The sequence below is a fragment of the Mercenaria mercenaria genome, unplaced genomic scaffold (assembly GCF_021730395.1).
Source record: "Mercenaria mercenaria strain notata unplaced genomic scaffold, MADL_Memer_1 contig_169, whole genome shotgun sequence".
Lineage (NCBI taxonomy): Eukaryota > Metazoa > Mollusca > Bivalvia > Venerida > Veneridae > Mercenaria > Mercenaria mercenaria.
In genome coordinates, this window is record NW_026459687.1 from 49,487 (window position 1) to 64,556 (window position 15,070).

General features: G+C 34.4%; 1 protein-coding gene across 1 annotated transcript; it reads right to left on the bottom strand.

The window, feature by feature from the left end:
- Positions 1-5,882: 5,882 nt before the first annotated feature.
- Positions 5,883-14,467, bottom strand: LOC128551784 (T-cell-specific guanine nucleotide triphosphate-binding protein 2-like). Its single transcript, XM_053532700.1, has 4 exons — positions 14,374-14,467; positions 14,020-14,169; positions 12,047-12,154; positions 5,883-7,063 (listed from the first exon to the last, which is right to left on the bottom strand). The coding sequence occupies exons 1-4, from the start codon at positions 14,465-14,467 to the stop codon at positions 5,883-5,885; spliced, it is 1,533 nt and encodes a 510-aa protein (XP_053388675.1).
- Positions 14,468-15,070: the final 603 nt, after the last annotated feature.

Consider the following 15,070-nt stretch of genomic DNA (forward strand, 5'->3'; position numbering starts at 1 on the left):
TCCTATAGTCCCCGAAACTGGTGTTCAACCAGTAGGGGACTAATAACATAATAACATGTGAAACAAACAGAGCATTAACAATATAATAAAAAAAAAACCGTTGTACTCGTTATCATTATATCTTACAATTGCAAATACATGTTTTCTATATTTATATAAAAAGCAAATGTTTCAAAATATCACAAGAAGTATTTACACTAAACATGTATTTACACTAAACATATGCAATAATAACATGAGCTATTTGTATGTGTCACATCATAGAAAACATCATTAGATTTTATATATTAAACACATCTGCAAACCAAAGGAAACAAATAAAGGTCTTCTCTGTGTAATCTACTGAATTTTCTCTAAGTCCAATGAGCTTATAGATAGGAAGATTTTCAAGTTATTTATATATCACGATTTTAAGTACTTTATTCACGTTACCATTACAATATAAGATTCCCACAGTATATTTTTATGTCCTTATGCCAAATATTATTGTCTGCATTTGATTCGAAAGTTTCAGCAAAGATTTATATCGTTGTTCAAATATTGGTCATTTTCATAGAACATATCAGAAGAACTTCCCCATTAATCGCCTGGTCTAGAAGGCCCAGCTGTGTACAGATGTAAGGCGAAACGTAAACAATAAAAAACATAATGTTCCTTATTCATAACTCGAAATGTAATATTAAAATCCCTTTATGGATTGTTGGGCTACAGACCGGACAAGAAAAAGCCTTGTTGACATTTGACTTCCAAGTGTAACCTTGACCTTTGATGTAAGGTTCCGCTTTTGTGCGTGATATGTTGTCTCACTGAGGGGAATATTTGTGCCAACTGATATTTAAATCCTGTTTTGCATGACAAAGTTATGGACCGGAGAAGAAAAAGACCCTATTGACCTTTTATCTCTAAGTGTGACATTGTCCATGACATGTTTTCTGATTCTTGGGAACATTTATGCAAAGTAATATAGTAATCCCATGAGGGATGACAGAGTTCTGGACCGTACACGCAACAGACACTGTTAATGCCCTGTTAACATTTGACTACCAAGTGTGACCTTGACCTTTGAGCTAAGGATATGAATGTTGTGCATGACACGTTGTTATATTATGGGGTACATTTGTGCCAAATTATATCTAGATCTTTTAATGGATGGCAGAGTTACGGACCAGACAAGAAAAATAACCTGTTGACCGTTGACCTCAAATTGTTACCTTGACCTTTAAGCTAGGAGTCCGGGCTTTGCAGATGGCACGTCGTCTTATCCTAGGAAACATTTGTGCCAAGAAATATTAAAATCCCTTAACAAATGACAGAGTTATGGACCGGACAAGAAATTGCGGACGGACAGACGGGCGGACGGACGGACAGGAAAACGCAATCCTATGGTCCTCCAAACTGGTGTTCAACCAGTAATGGACTAATATCATGATTACATCTTAAATAAACAGAGCATTAACAATATAATAAAGAAAAAACATTGTACGCGCTATCAATATATCTCACAATTGGAAATACATGTTTCTATTATTCAAAAAGCAAATGTTTCAAAACATCACAAAAACTATGTACACTGAACATATGCAATAATAACATGGGCTTTTTGTATTTTCCCCGTCTTAGAAAACACCATCTATTAGCTTTTTATATATTAAACACATCTGCAGACCACAGAAAACAAATAAAGATCTTCCCTGTACAATCTATTAAATTTTCCAAGGAGATTACATATAGGAACATTTATAAGTTATTTACATATCACGATTTTAAGTACTTCATTGACGTTTCAAATACACTATAAAGATTCCAATAGTACATTTTTATGTCAACTATGTATCTGAAAGTACTATCAATCAAGCGCGAAAAGAGATTTCTGGGCATACTCATGAAACAATACAACTTATTAGAAAAAAAGGGTTTACTGTAGGAATGGTCAATTTTGCGGTGCGGAAATAGTTTTTTTCTACTCTGATGCCGGTTGAAACCGGCATGAAGACGGTGACAGACAACAAGATAGCCATAGTGACCTTATGCCGCTCACCTGACTGTTTCACCTTGAGTATAGGTATGAAACACTGAATCATGAATGGAAACAGCTGTGTTTAGTAAAACCCAGTAGCCCCCAGAAGGAGCAAAGTGCCTCCATTTGAACAAATCTGTGGGGAGTCTTACAATGATGCTGCCTATGAAGTTTCATGATTATTCAAGACATGACCGCCCGCTTAGCTCAGTAGGTAGAGCGTTGGTCTACGGATCGCGGGGTCGTGAGTTCGATCCTCGGGCGGGGCGTATGTTCTCCGTGACTATTTGATAAACGACATTGTGTCTGAAATCATTAGTCCTCCACCTCTGATTCATGCGGGGAAGTTGGCAGTTACTTGCGGAGAATAGGTTTGTACTGGTACAGAATCCAGGAACACCGGGTAGGTTAACTGCCCGTCGTTACATGACTGAAATACTGTTGAAAAACGGCGTTAAACCCAAAACAAACAAAGAAAATCAAGACAGGAAGTCATCTTTAAGTATATTTGAGTTTAGCGATCCCTTAAAGGTACCACGCGTCCTCATTTGAATAAATTTGAGAGAGAACCTTATAATAATGCAACAGACCAAGTTCGATAAAGATCCATCAAGCGGTTGACAGAAAGCCATTTAAAGATATTTCTATTTATAAAAAGCGGCCACTTAAAAAAACGAATGCCCCGGGAATCACAATTACGCTCGAACTCAAAAAGGCCTCTTTTGGACTTTCGCAAAATGTTGTGACATAGAAATGTCGACTCATACAGTATACGCATGTACATATAGCTGAATTGTTTTACGTATTCATTTAGAAATAGAAAGAAATGACATTTAATCCTTTCAATATGAGATAATCCAAATCAAACATTGTTGAAAACAAACTATGCATATGCAATGCACATAAAATGCATGGTATATAAATTAAATAAACGTTATCAAGATAACATTAGGATATGTTATACATTTGCTACAATACAATCTAGCGAAATATTAAGAAAAAAACAACAAAAAAACAAAAAAAACAAAAAACAGTAGCCCGCCATTTATCAATTTAGGCCAAAAAAAACCCAAATAGGTCCGTTTACGGTCTCCTGTCAAAAAAATGAGGGTTGGTAGGTAGGAAACGCTTCTTTTTTTTTTTGAGGCCTTGAAATTCTCCGACGATGTAGAGCTGTCAGGTAAATCATGATACTGGTGAAAATGTCATCAACTAATTTGTGATCTGGAACAATTATAAGTAAGTTTTTGGCCGTTTTATAATGCAAAAAGCTTCAAAGCGAAGCCTTAAAACTGATGAAGCCGGCAACAAGGGCGCTGCCATCTTTGATATTACTGCCAACCAATCAGAATCACGTATTTTAGTGAAACGACGCGAAAGGATTAAAATGAACGAAGATAATTTTTAAAAATCGAAAGGCGGAAAATTATTCATGATAAAAAGTTTAGGGTAGAGGGTAAAAAAAAGGGTAAGTAGGGAGACTGGAAACGGATATATATATTTTTTTGGCCTTAGCTGTCTTTGTGATACCAATGGGATTATTACTTTTAATTGTTACGTTTTGTAACAACACCATTGTCGGTATTGCTGCACATATTCCTTCCTGTGCAGTTTTTTTTATGAATTAAGATTTGCTCTTTCTGGTGTTCCAGGCGAGTATTATGCTTAATATATTCAAAACAAACAATATCAAAGTACATTACAACAAATTTTTGATCTTCTCTAATTCGGGTCTTTACAGACATGTGTTAATACTACATCTTTTGCAAAAGATTTATCTTTCCTGTATATAGCTGAACAACTCAAAATATTTCTAAGCGTACGTCAGGAAAATGATTGCCTAATTGCATTACAGTATTGCAGATGTATTTAATTATATATTCATCTAGAATATCTTCCAAATAGTATATTCCATTTATTTTCTAGTAATCCAATATAATTGACAGTATACTTTGAACAAATAATGTCTGAGTGAAACTCGATGGTACATACCTATGTCAAATATTAATAGATGATTTAACAAGATCAAATACAAAGTAGTTACCTCTAAACCTTAAAACAGTATTTAAGCTTTTGTCTACAACAGTAGAAAACTATTACATACATGAGAAGCATTGTTACTTTGTATAGGCAATCCGGGCTTAAAGCTATCATGTTATGTTGTATGTATAAAATAAGGTATATTAATCTATATCTATTTTATCTATCCAATCGTGAACGTTCATTTGCACGTGACCGTACAAAATATTACCTTATTGGAAGCACGTGCGTACAAAAACATTTGTATGTTTTCCGTATTTGGACGGTTCAAAAAGTCCAAGGTTAAACATGCGATAAAGCCCGAAACGCGTGAAAATGTTCCGAATGTAAATTGGGTGACGTAGGCGATCTATGAACAGAGTTAGATTGTGCGTCTTGAAATGAGGAAGGCAGAAATACAATATTCAGTGAATTATTTTTGATTTAAACTCAAATAAAATAGATATAGAATAAAAAGGTTATTCAACATTGCACTGTACAATACGAATATATTTGGACTCGTACCCAGTTGGGAAAACCATATTGGACTCGCCTAGCTGGTTTTCTCAGCTGGGTACTCGTCCAAATATATCTCCTTATTATACAGAAAAATGTTTAAAAACCTAATATTACTACTGTCGTTGCAAGTAAGAAAGTATAATATAACGTGTTTTATCAACAAACTATGCCATCTATTGAACTGGATCAACAAGAACCAGAGAAAATGTTTGTGTTAAATGTATACCATTTCCACAACACACAACTACATGTGTTTTCATTGTATATGCCGTTGTCAATATAGAAGAACATTTTTTTACACAAAATTTAACATCAGAATGTCTATATTATTAGATTGGCATTGAACTACAGCAACTTCAGATTTGTAGTAGATGTTCTAAATTGTTTCTTTTTGCAGACTTTAGTTTGCACATTACTGTTTTATTTAAAACCTACGAACTTGCATAGCGTAATTGTTAAAGCTTGGCAATAAAGTAATGTACAGTCAATTTATTTGTAGCTATCTTTAAATTACCACACGTCGCATTTTTCTGTCCGGATCGACGTAGCTGCTTATTTGTTTCAAATAGAATCTATACATAAATAGTGCCTTTTGGGATGAAATAATATAAGATAATGTAAGTAAGTCTCTGGTATCATCATGAATATACTCGTATAGTAGTCGCAACTTGACCGCGACGGTTGACCTTAGGCTAATTATTCATATCGATTATTTCATTAGTATGAATAAGGGGTGCTTAGGGTATCCATGTATATTTATATGCAGTAAGTTTGTATACAATGCACACTTTTTCAATAATAGGTTGTGCCTCATCATGTATTATAATACAAAGGTCAACCATCGGGGTCAAGTTGCGTCCACTATGCAACCGTTTATTTGAACCTGGAAATAGTAGGCACACAACATATATCAGGACTGAATAAAAACACATGTATGGGAAGTTTGTAGAATATTGACTTGAACAATCGTGAAATTATCCTGGAAAATTGAAAAGTCTTATTTAATATACCATAAATCTAATAGTCCCGAATTTCGATTTTATGTTTAAAAATATATTATCAAAACCATGATGTAAATTGAATGTAAATTGCGCTTGGTGACTTTACTCTTTGAACCAAACACATACAAAAACTTCAGAATCATCCCCTATATGTCTTTTTGATATCTATAAAATCAAACAAATAAGCTTTGAAAAGCACCTTTAAAGTTTGATTTGGATTCTTAACCCAGGTTACACTGAGTGTATAAACACTCGACACATATCACCAATAGAAACATGAACGCATTTGCTCATTAATTTGTGTCCAAAAACCCAACAAATATGATTTACACTGCCTGGTTTTCTTTCCTTGTCTTTATAAATTTTACCAAGCTCTCTGAGTCTTTTATGGCATTCTGCAACTGTTCATTAAGAAAAGTTTCAATGGTAGCCACTGCAGTTATGTCTATATCGGTACAGAATTGTTTCAATTTCATCAGAAATGGTCGACTTTCATGTCTTTTGTGGTACAGCACATTTAAAGTTTGAATTAAACTATCTGTTGAGGCTGGAATAACAGTTTTAAATTCAACGTTTTTTCTTATGACTTCAGGTCGTTCCCCTATCAAAGAAGCCATAAACGCTAGACCTCTCTGGTCAAGGGACAGTTGCTCCTGGTAAAGCATGATTTCAGATTTGATGTAGTCAATATCGCATCGAAAGAGCTGCTCCCTGTTTGCATTTCTTGAAAAAAATGAAAGTAATGCAATATGCGATTGGCGAGAGCGAAGTGTTTTAACTTTGTATTCTAACAATTTCTCTGTTATCCCGTTCATTCCAAAAACTAAAGAGCATCTCTTTGATGTAAGTGCATCTTCAAGTAATCGGAGCTGAAGCTCTCCAAAGTCATATTTATTTGGAAAATGACTTGAAAGCAGAAATAATTGAATGAGACAGTCTTCACCTAGTGCCTTTTGAATGTCTGTTTTGACTTCTACCCTGAATTTTTGAAACAATTCTGTATTTGTCCAAGTCCCACCTTTAAGCCTATGCCGTTTTGAACGATTGTCCATGTCAATATCGACTTTTGACCTAACGAAATAACACTTACCAGAACCTTTACGCTTCAGTATTTTCTGTGCAAGCCAAATATCGAGTTGGTGAACTCTTTCAGATGAAACAAGCAGAAAAAAGTCATATCGATCGGCATTTATGGACTTCATATACGATTGCTTGGGAAAATTTTGTGTTCCGCATCCTGGTATATCCCAAAGGGCTATATTTTCATACCTAGGATGGTTGTATTGTTTACATTCTGCGGTTGTCTCCTTTTCTCCAACTTGGGCTGCCCCATCGTCTACTTCCGTTAATCCCAAAAATGCATTGATAAGACTAGACTTTCCTTTTCCGCTTTGTCCAGTAATAGCTATATGAACTGGTTCTCTTTTCCAGCCCTCTAAGCTGTCTTCTAGAAGCTCCGCAATGTTTTTTGTTCCATATTGTTGTAAATGGTTTTTCAGAGCGGACCCTAAACAAAGAATAAAGAACTTAAATTGGCCCCAATTCCTTCTTATAAAGATATTAAATAGAATTATCTTTCTTGTAAATGTAGCTTTAAAACATATTATTTCTAACGTAAGTAATAGTTTCGTATTATTTGCATTTATTTAAACAAATTTCACAGCTTAAAATACTGACAGCAGTACCCCTCGTCTGACATTTTTTCTGGAAAATCGTTCTACATGCTGCTATTATTCTTGTGAATATTGTTGAAATGCAAATAAAAAGCCGAAGCTGTGTTCTTTAAAAGACAAGCGTCAACGCTTTATAATTTTACATTTAGATATATAGGCCACGGGCTTTGTGTCCATGATAACATCAATTTAATTCAAGACACCACAATTTTCTACTGAAATTTTTACGATTTTAGAGCTTAGTTTTAGTATATAAGTAACAAATTATCAACGGAAACTGGAAAAAAAGGTATTACAAATCAAACTGCCCAATTTTTATTTGAATAAGTAACCTTTAACCCAACATTATTCCCAGTAACATCAGTTACCATCATCCATCGTACATTCCACATAACATTTCAATATAACTACATAAAAGATGCAGCATTTTCATCATTATTCAGAGCGAATAACTCATAAAAATATTTCAGCAATTAATGGCTGTTTAAAAATAGTTCAAATAAAGAAAATGCACAGAATTACGTACTTTCAAAATAAAAGGTATTAATTTTGCGCGGTAACTGACATTTAATATTATGATGTCAATGACGTCATTTTAAGGCAACAGTGGCAGGTTCAAGATTTTTCTCCCAGAAAAAAATGGATATACAATCACATTTAGTTTGTCGTAAACGTCGTCGTAAATCTTCACGTTAGCTTCCGGTTGGACATGGGCAAATAAAAACAGTAAGGTAACCAACCTCCTTAAAGCTTTTTATATCAAAGTGTAAAAACAATGTTTGGCAGAGCGTAGTACAAGTTTCGAAAAGATAAAAATAAATCAATTTATAAAAGTAAAATGCTGTTTTCATTTCAAAGTAAGACACTCAAACAATACAAAACTCACTGACATTGAAGATATTCAATTTATTTATAAAACTGAAAAGCTGCAAAATGGGTAAATCTTACCTTCTTTAGTAAACATTACTTAATGCATGCATTAAACAGGTGCAGCGGTAAATTAAACTCACATATTAAATAATCACTGTACATTGGCAAATTTTTGCAGCATTTTAAAGATATCTAAAACATCCATAAAGAATTACGTTATACATCGGCTTAACTCAACACTGTTAACTTTGAAAGATGCAAAAGGGGTAAATCATCTTAAAATGTTCTTAAAAGAGAAAAGTTAGCAACATAGAAGCCAATAATGCTTTGGAAAATATCCCTTATTTACACAAAGTATTTTTACAGTTGAAATTTTATACTAGTTTCCTGTAACTATTTTTGTCCTTATCTTGATTTTTATTTAAATGTAGGATCTTCGTTAATATACTTAATTGTTAGAACTAAAAGGTTATCACAGTCATCTTGTTCAATATTCTCTTTGGTACTTTTAATTATTGTTTATACAGTCGGACTGCAGTCACTCCAACTCGGATAATTTGAACATCACCCTTCATTCGAACTCGTCGTCCGATTCTGGCAATAACCCTCTATAATGTACATTGTTCCACACCCGAAAATGCGAATAACGACAATTTGAATTCACAAACTCAACCAACGATCCCGACTGAGATTTTACAGTATATTTCGCACCAGTTCCCCCGAACAGACAAGACAACGGAATCGCCAAATATTTGCATCAAAAGGTTCATGACAGAATGTCGCATATCTTTCATTGATATAATTTATCTTGATTGTTACCTGTTTTTGAGAGATACCAAATCATACTTTTTTAACAGTGTACAGCATATAAAGCATACAAATGTATGTTACACTACAAAACAATTGTCAGCTTACTGATACATACATTGAATTTCGGAAAAGGACTGCATAAAGGGACTACACTTACTGTTCAACGCCTTTAAAAACTCACAATTTTCAAAGAAGTGTTACATATCTTCATTTTGATGTATTTGCAATAATGTCCCAATGCTAAATTGTCAGGTAACTATGTTTCCGCATTTTTATCTTGTTTTTTTTTTTACAAATGTCATTCATTTGTAAAGGGGGACAACTTTTAGAATAGTTTAAGTATCCATCAAACGGAACAGTACGGCAGAACGTGTCATTGTCAGGCAGATTGCTGGTAAAGATGCTGTTCGTTCATCAATTATTTGTGGATCATGTGAAAACTCCAGGTTGCTCAACACGACAGAAATGAAAGTGTTGCAGGCTCGGTATGATTTAGTCTGAGTACGAATCCCATTCTAAAAGTAATGGCAATTGCGCGCTTCCGTAAAAGTTTGAAGGCCAAAAAAAAAAAGCGTGTTTTACATGGATATACACAAATGACTCCTTTACAATCCTGCAAAGTTTTATTGAAAACTATTTCACCGTATCGGAGACATTTAGTTTTATATTAGATGTAACCATATAGAATAAGCAAGATACAAAAGCGAACACAAATCTGAAATTAGAGCACATTGCTCTTTAGAAATACCTGCAAGGCAGATACTCAGTGAATAGCATGCATATCTTCATATGGGAAGTCTGTATCAGAGAAAGCTGTTTACAGGCAGCTGCATGAATGAAAAAATTGACAGACAGTCCTTAATATAAAGACAGGGCTCGACCTGGCAGCCCCAAAACAGCAGTGACGTCAACAACCATTGCTACTTTAAGACATCTAAACGATGAAGATGTCTGGTAAACGTTGTCCGAGATACTGTCTTTTCTTGGCATGTCAATTGGGAGAACTCATGCGATTCTCGCCAAGCACTTGGATTTAAGAAAGGTTTGTGTACCCGAGTAGCAAAAGGTGATTAAAGTCAAGTGTGCTAAAGAAACGCTGAAAAAAGTCTCATAGTTATATGATCGCACAATGTCACAGCTCCTAACAGGAGATGATGCCTATATATACTTTATGAGCCACTGCTTTGCGTTAATAACAGACAGTGGCTTAGAAAACGTGACCGTAGACCGGTAATTGCATGAAGAACTAAAACTGTAAAAAACAGTTTTTATTCCATCTTCTTTAACTCAATGGGTACTCTTGTACAAATATCTACAATACCAGGAAAGTTAGTCACTAAACGTCAGTGATTGGTAAGTTTTTTCTTCCCCTTTCATTTGCGATCCCTTGCATTTGCACCCCTTCTCCGTTTACTATGAGTAAGTTATCGTGCCAACACCATAACTTTGGCCGCCGCCCATGCTTACGCAGTGCCCCACTGTTTTTTTTTCTGTATATGTGTTGTTTGCGTGCATGGCGTGTATTTGCGTGTATGCGTGTGTCTATGAGAGATTGTATGTGTCTTGTTCCACAGTGTTGTGTCTTCTGTTTATCTTGGTATGTTAGTTGTGTGTGTGTTTGTTTGTCTTTTGTACGTGCGTGTCTACGCGGCTGTTAAATATTCATACTTGCTCAACTTTCCCCCATTACGCGACCCTTTCATCTACCCCTTACCCATCCCCCTTTCCTGTTTTGCATATATATATATAATGTACTTGTTCATTTATTTTTGAAGCAACCCGTCTACAATATTTTTCTGATACAGATTCTTTTTGTTGTTGATCTACTTTGTGGTGCATGGCTCTATGGCTTCCGGAACATCTATCCTCACCTTTTATCATTTAAAGAGAACAAATTACTAAAGGATGTTATTATAACCGAAAATACAAAAAAAAAAAAAAAAAGTACAAGGACTGGTCTTCGTGGTCTCCAGTTGATCCATAATAACGCTGAAGCTCACAAAATTGCCATCGTTCAAAAGTTTCTGAGAGGTAAAAAGGTGGTACAAATCAATCATCCCACTTATTCAAAGATCAAAGTCCTAGTCACGTTTTCATCTTTCCAAGGCTGGACAAATGCAAGCTTGGTGCAAATATCTATTGAATAAAGTTGGGAGTTATACTTTTCAGTTACTTTAGACCATACCAAGTGACTACTGTGCACCTCTCGGATATCTCGACTGCGGAAGTGCGTAGATGTCAAGGGAGAATACTTTGAATGGATCAACTAAATTTGAAGTCTGTGTATAAACAGTGTACCTGATTCCAGTAACCAGGACCTAAAATCAATACCAATAACTCGAAAAAATTTAGCCCGTTTCGTCGAGTTCGAGCGACTAAAGTTCGACTGTTCGTGAACCAGCTATTTTTTGAAAAACGTTACAGCACATTGATTTTGCTTTTGTGACAGACGGATAACCAGACCGTCAAATGGTCAAAATTAAATGTACATATTCTTTGTAATTCCTTCTATGTAACTATATGTCAACGACTTCTCAGAATTCATTTGTTTGACGGATGGACACATTGACAGACAGACAGACAGACAAACAAACGTCCGGAAAAACAACAGAATAAAATGATATGAATAATCCCTATAGTGCTTTCTACAACGTATCAAAATTTATGCGGGAAAACCTATTATCCCCTGTCTTTAACCAGTTGAAGGGCATTTGCAACTGTATCGGATCGTTTATTTAATTTTCAAGACTATGTTGCAAGTACCTGTCATTATAGACAACATTCCATAAATTACTTGATAAGATTAGTAATCAAATAAATAACGGCCTTTGAAAACACAGAACGCAGTATAGCAAACTGATAGCATAAAAGGTTTGATGGAGTCAGTTGAAATATGTTATACCACTAACGCCCCTTAGCACCGGCTTTAACGGATTAGCGGATTAACACAAATCCCCAAAATGATATCAGTGTGTTAGATATTTCATGCCTTCTGTTTTTTATTTATAAAAGAAAACCATGAGGTTTATTCCAAAGAAGAGACTTAGTACAGAGCATGTTTGAAGTATATCAGTAGTTTTTCTGTCACTTGCATAAATTTAATTTAGAATATAAACTATCACAGAAGAATAACTTACAATCTCCCCATTTAAACCACATGTGTTCCTTAAATTCCTCTTCATCTTCATCGCTGGCTGTCTTGTAAATGCTTTCATCATAACAATCTAATCCCGTATTTGACTGATCTGAAAAAAGATAATTGAAAACTTGCCTGTCCAAGCCGCGAACATGTTCAAAGGAGAAGATTTTCAAAACATTCAGCTTTGAATAGTTCTGCCACAAGCAGCCATGTTTTGATAAATCAACGTGGCCTTCACTGTTCTAGTAGTCAGCCAACAAAATACCAGGCATTTGTTTTGACAAATTGAATTAAGTTTATCATTATTGAAAGACGGGTTCTCAAGTTTTCTACTTCTAGCTCTGGGGAAACGTGAACAAACACTACTGAGGCTATGTTTCATTTGACAAATCAAATTAATTTGGTCAATGTTCACAGAGGGTCACCCACGGCTTATGTTTGTGTCATTGTTGTTAAAATCGGACAAAAATGTCTCTTACAAGAAGACATTTATACATAGGAAAATGTGATCATGCCAATTGGCGGCCATGTTTTGAAGCAACCCTTTTATAATATCTTTTCGATGAAATTTCTATTTGTAGCGGTCCAACTTTGCAATGTATGTCTCTGGTTGTGGGTGCTGGCCTTGTGCTTAAGTGAAATCTACCTTTAGGTTTAAATTTAAATTTGTTTAGATGTTTTGTTTTCTGTTAGGTCTTATGTCAAACCGACACAATTATAGGACATACGACGATTTTCTAGCTTTTGATGAAGGGAGGAAGAGCCTAGGTGCACCTCCATGAATAATACATCAGGCTTGGATTGGTATCTGGGTAGAACCATCGACCTTCCGTAAATCGTCCTTAATAATTCTTTACATGAAATAATTCTACACCCCAAGCGAGTTGCGAACCCATATCTATGAGGGACAGGTGTTTCAAATACAGTGACATTAACCACTCGGTCAAGGAGGCCGCACCATCGTCTACATTTTTGACAAATTAGAATGATTTGAACAATTTATGCTGCGTATAATTGTCGATACTCTTGTGTGAATTCAGATAACAGGTAAATACATTTAAAGCGTGATTTACCAGCAAATCTTAGCAATGTCCGCGCTTACTTCATGTAAAGAAAAATAGTTTGTTTGATTTGATATTTCTGATACTCTGTCTTGGTCCTGACCTACATATATCAATATAGAAAAACATATATGCAAAACTGTTTCGTTTGATTATTCTATACAAATACAATTATAATATTCGATAAAGTAATTTATATCAGTATTGTACATTGCCCTGTCACAAGAATGCTCAATAGAATTTCAAATAAAATCTAATAGAATCCATAATATATTTTATATAAACTATGATTGGTCCACTGGAGTTTTAAACAAAATTTCTCCAAATGTTTGCTAGTAAATTATCTACAAATCACTATCATCGTATTAAACCAATTGATTTCATGTTATTCTTACAATAAGTGTCTTCAGTAGTACAAAACTTGAATAGAAAAGTACTTTAGATATTAATCATCTTAATTTATATATTTTCCTTTATACCAGAACTATGTAAGTTATAACTGATTGAAAAGTTTATATTGAAAAACGTACATATGTTAAAGATTTATTTTCTCCTACTGAAATGCTGCAAAATCAAAGAACAATAGGCAGACGAAAAATAAAATGAAGTTGGATATTATACTTACTATTAGTCTAAGATCAATAACGTTATAGTAAGTTCATAAAACATTTTCATTTTTGTTATCCGAATATTTCCAATTTACATAATAATACCATACTAGTAGTTGCCAAAAATGTACCACGGTCTGCAATTTTCTTGATTAAGATGGCTAACTCCCCGTATTACTTGAGCAACTTCTAAATTAGTTGGCATGATGCATTTATCAAACATTAAAATTGCCAGAATACCTTGTCGATATGCATTTAAGCAATAATTTCTAACGAGATGTTCTAATATTCAAGACGGTTACCATTGGATTTGCTTTCTTTAGCTCTAATACTAATCTGTAAAGTTTGGTTATTTGAAAGATCATTAACGCAGTCGGGATCTAACTCAGCATCATCACCAGGAAGCATAAAGAAAACATCTTTGTTCTGTTCAATTCCAAATTTTGTCTTGCCTGTAAGATAAAAAAGTTCAGTCTTAATATTTGCTCTCCGCTTTTAAATTCTATGTTGAATATCTGAACATAAATTGTTTCATTTACACAAAAGAGCTCATATAATTGAATATTCACACAACTGATATAATAAATTATATGAATTCGTAAACATACTTTTAAACGTTTTTTTATATGAAGACCAGACAATGATAAGAGACTTACACTTGTCAACGAACTCATCATATGATCTGTAAGGAAGTACAAACTTCTGTTGTCCATGTTTTACTTTCATATGTTTGTAACCTCCCTCTGCCATGTTGATCAATCTTGAAAATGCCCTGTTTGGGTGAACATGGTAGAATAAAGTACGTTCACAGTAATTAATGATTTTGAGAGCAATTTAACACTGGCCGTTCAAACATGGTATATTTCAATGAAATGGCTTTGTTAATAAAATATGCTGCTAACCTCGGTTAAATCATAAAAAGGCCTGTAAACAGTATTATGTACAGTTGCTAGGCAGAAAAAGAATGGAAGACGGTTGAATCAAATATGGCTTTTAGTCTTACTCAACAAGTTATTTGCCATATGATATCAAGCAAGCTGGATCCAACATTTTTAGCTAGCCTGTAATTGTCAAATTATTGAATAACAGAATTCAAGTAGATGTGAACGGAAGGATCTTCTAGGAATGTTATAAATCAGTGTGTATCGTTATTGTCGTTATTTTAAAGAGATCCTTCAAATCAGCTGAAACTGGATCATTTATTGCACATTCCATTACCTCTTAAGTGAAGACGTAAATCTTAATCGTTGGTTTCAATCATTATGCATTTCATACATCCCATGTCGATTTTGAAGACAGAGTTAAATTCATTGTCTTACGTTTATTTGACATTTATTCAATATATTTATTATG

Excerpts from the sequence above, each read along its gene's own strand:
- LOC128551784 (XM_053532700.1), bottom strand. The coding sequence starts at position 14,467 with ATGGCAGAGGGAGGTTACAAACATATGAAAGTAAAACATGGACAACAG. Across the intron at positions 14,170-14,373 it reads TGATGAGTTCGTTGACAAGT|GCAAGACAAAATTTGGAATT; the intron begins GTAAGTCTCTTA and ends TTTATCTTACAG. Across the intron at positions 12,155-14,019 it reads TAAAGAAAGCAAATCCAATG|ATCAGTCAAATACGGGATTA; the intron begins GTAACCGTCTTG and ends ATCTTTTTTCAG.